The sequence below is a fragment of the Limulus polyphemus genome, unplaced genomic scaffold, assembly GCF_000517525.1.
Source record: "Limulus polyphemus unplaced genomic scaffold, Limulus_polyphemus-2.1.2 Scaffold13426, whole genome shotgun sequence".
In the NCBI taxonomy this organism is placed as follows: Eukaryota; Metazoa; Arthropoda; class Merostomata; order Xiphosura; family Limulidae; genus Limulus; species Limulus polyphemus.
Window position 1 is genome coordinate 1 of NW_013679036.1, and position 3,404 is coordinate 3,404.

General features: G+C 31.1%; 1 protein-coding gene across 1 annotated transcript in view; it reads left to right on the forward strand.

Moving 5' to 3' along the window:
* Positions 1–946: 946 nt before the first annotated feature.
* Positions 947–3,404, forward strand: part of LOC106477215 (kinesin heavy chain-like) — an 8,644-nt gene continuing 6,186 nt past the window's right edge. Inside the window, exons 1-2 of the mRNA XM_022380868.1 lie at positions 947–1,028; positions 3,021–3,125. Of these exons, the coding sequence (XP_022236576.1) occupies positions 963–1,028; positions 3,021–3,125 (171 nt within the window). The 5' untranslated portion in view covers positions 947–962. The remainder of the gene's footprint in view (positions 1,029–3,020; positions 3,126–3,404) is intronic.

Below are 3,404 nucleotides of genomic sequence, written 5' to 3' on the forward strand. Positions count from 1 at the left end.
TAGATCATGTAACAGTATCTAACTTAGTTACTCCCAATACATAACAGTAACTCTAGTGACCATAGATCATGTAACAGTATCTAACTTAGTTACTCCCAATACATAACAGTAACTCTAGTGACCATAGATCATGTAACAGTATCTAACTTAGTTACTCCCAATACATAACAGTAACTCTAGTTACCCTAGATTATATATCAGTAACTAACTTAGTTACCCCAATTCATAACAGTAACTCTAGTGACCATAGATCATGTAACAGTATCTAACTTAGTTACTCCCAATACATAACAGTAACTCTAGTTACCCTAGATTATATATCAGTAACTAACTTAGTTACTCCCAATACATGACAGTAACTCTAGTTACCCTACATCATGTAACAATAACTAAAATTGTAGTTTCTCGAAATAAACTAACTAGTATACTCCAGGTCTTGTATTTGGACCTTTCTTCACCATTATGTTAGTATAACCTATGTTTTGTATTTGGACCTTTCTTCATTATTTTGCTAGGATACCTAATGTTTCTTGCTCATTATACTAGTATGCTTCATATTTTTTTGTGAACATTTCTTGTTCAATATGTTTTCTGTGTGAACTTCTCGTGATAATTATACTGGTAATTTCCATGTATTCTCTGTGAATGTTTTTTGTTCATTATTAAATTATACTCTATGTTTTATTTGAAGTTCTATCTGTTTTTGTCTCTTACTTTGTATGGAGTATATTGTGTAAGAGTTTGTTATCCTTTTGATAAAATTATGTATGTAAAAATTTTTTCAATAAAATAAAACTTCCTTAAACTATTAACTCAGACCAATATCTGACTGAAAAAGCAGAACCATAAAAATTCTGAACCTTTTCTTGTTGTAGGCAGAAATAGGGTTAAAAAACATATAAATGATAATAATTTATTTGAAAATATAACTCTACCTTCTGACATTTTATTTAGATGTCCTTATGGGCTACAATGGGACAATTTTTGCTTATGGCCAGACTTCTAGTGGAAAGACACACACTATGGAGGTAAGTAATATATTTTTATAAGCTATATTTTTAATTTTTTAATTTGTTTGTTAGCTAGGGGGAACTGCAGGTATTAGTTTAATAAGATAGGCCTAGAAAGTTCTAAGGATGTTGGGTAAATTTTTTTTCTAGTACTTTCTAAGCTAGGTTATATATACAAGATAGTTGTAAAGTGTGTAGAGTTGTTTCACAATAGTGTGTTAACTTATGCAGTTACTTTGTGTAAGCTTATTGGTTTGGTTTTACATTAGTTCCAGTATTTTTAGAGACTTTTGAATGTTATTTGTAATGTAGGCCTATGACAGTTTATGACAGTGTACAAGTGTTCAAGCTTGTAAAAACATTAAAGGAGGAAATAGTGTAATTTTCTCTCATCACATGGACTGAATGTTGAATTATTTTTACCAAATAGTTTTGAAAGAACCTGTTCACAAAATAACATTTTAACAGTATGTAGAAGACATAACTTTTTATATGAGGTTTTAAAGAACAGTGTGATAACTAACGTAAATGAACTTATCTGTGGCATAGTTTTTACATAAGCATAATGCCATGGAAAGTACTGTTCATTTCACATGATTTGACTTGTTCTCAATATATTGTCATTGATGTGGTGAGTTTGTTGCTGTGTAGTTCCTAATATGAAACCATTTTTTATGGGATTCTTTCAGACAAACTATGACTGGTACAGTTGGGATATAACTAAGTGTGGGATAGGATGTATTTGTGTTATTGAAACTATTTTGATATTTAATCAGACTGTTTTACAACTTATCTTTAGTAGACAACATGTAGCATGTAGAAATTTGGCTAATGATCACAATATTAAGACATGAAGTAAATGAAGAAATCTGTTGAATAAACTTGACTAAATGTGATTAGAATAAGACGTAAAGTTGATGACGTTTCTTGATTAAATGTCATGAGAATAAGACGTAAAGTTGATGACGTTTCTTGATTAAATGTCATGAGAATAAGACGTAAAGTTGATGACGTTTCTTGATTAAATGTCATGAGAATAAGACGTAAAGTTGATGACGTTTCTTGACTAAATGTGATTAGAATAAGACGTAAAGTTGATGACTTTTCTTGATTAAATGTCATGAGAATAAGACGTAAAGTTGATGACTTTTCTTGATTAAATGTCATGAGAATAAGACGTAAAGTTGATGACGTTTCTTGACTAAATGTCATGAGAATAAGATGTAAAGTTGATGACGTTTCTTGATTAAATGTCATGAGAATAAGACATGAGGTAGATAAAGAAGTAACTGTAATTAGTTGATAATATGTGCCTTTTTTACGAGCCATTTATCCATAGTGGACAACTTGTAACATTATTTTAGTTTACCTTTTGCTTTACATATAATTGAAAAATTTTAAAGACTGATCTACCATAATGGAATTTTAAACGTGTGCAAATATTTTAACATAGGTATTAACGATATTCCTGTCATACAAGATTAACGATAATCCTGCCATACAAGATTAATGATAATCCTGCCATACAAGATTAACGATAATCCTGCCATACAAGATTAACGATAATCCTGCCATACAAGATTAGCGATAATCCTGCCATACAAGATTAGCGATAATCCTGCCATACAAGATTAGCGATAATCCTGCCATACAAGATTAGCGATAATCCTGCCATACAAGATTAACGATAATCCTGCCATACAAGATTAACGATAATCCTGCCATACAAGATTAACGATAATCCTGCCATACAAGATTAACGATAATCCTGCCATACAAGATTAACGATAATCCTGTCATACAAGATTAACGATATTCCTGTCATACAAGATTAGCGATAATCCTGCCATATACAAGATTAGCGATAATCCTGCCATATACAAGATTAGCGATAATCCTGCCATATACAAGATTAGCGATAATCCTGCCATATACAAGATTAGCGATAATCCTGCCATATACAAGATTAACGATAATCCTGACTTATTATGTACTCTTTGTTTTTTTTAGGGTATTCTGGATAGTGCTGTGTTACAAGGTATCATTCCAAGAATTGTCAATGACATCTTTAATTATATTTACACAATGGAGGAAAATGTTGAATTTCACATCAAGGTAAGAACAGATTTTAAGGTCAAATTAATGCTCCTTGACATGTGAGTGAACAGATTTTAAGGTCAAATTAATGCTCCTTGACAAGTGAGTGAGCAGATTTTAAGGTCAAATTAATGCTCCTTGACAAGTGAGTGAGCAGATTTTAAGGTCAAATTAATGCTCCTTGACATGTGAGTGAGCAGATTTTAAGGTCATTAATTTAACATTAAAATCTGTTCACTCACATGTCAAGGAGCATTAATTTTTCACTCACATGTCAAGGAGCCAGATTTTAATGTT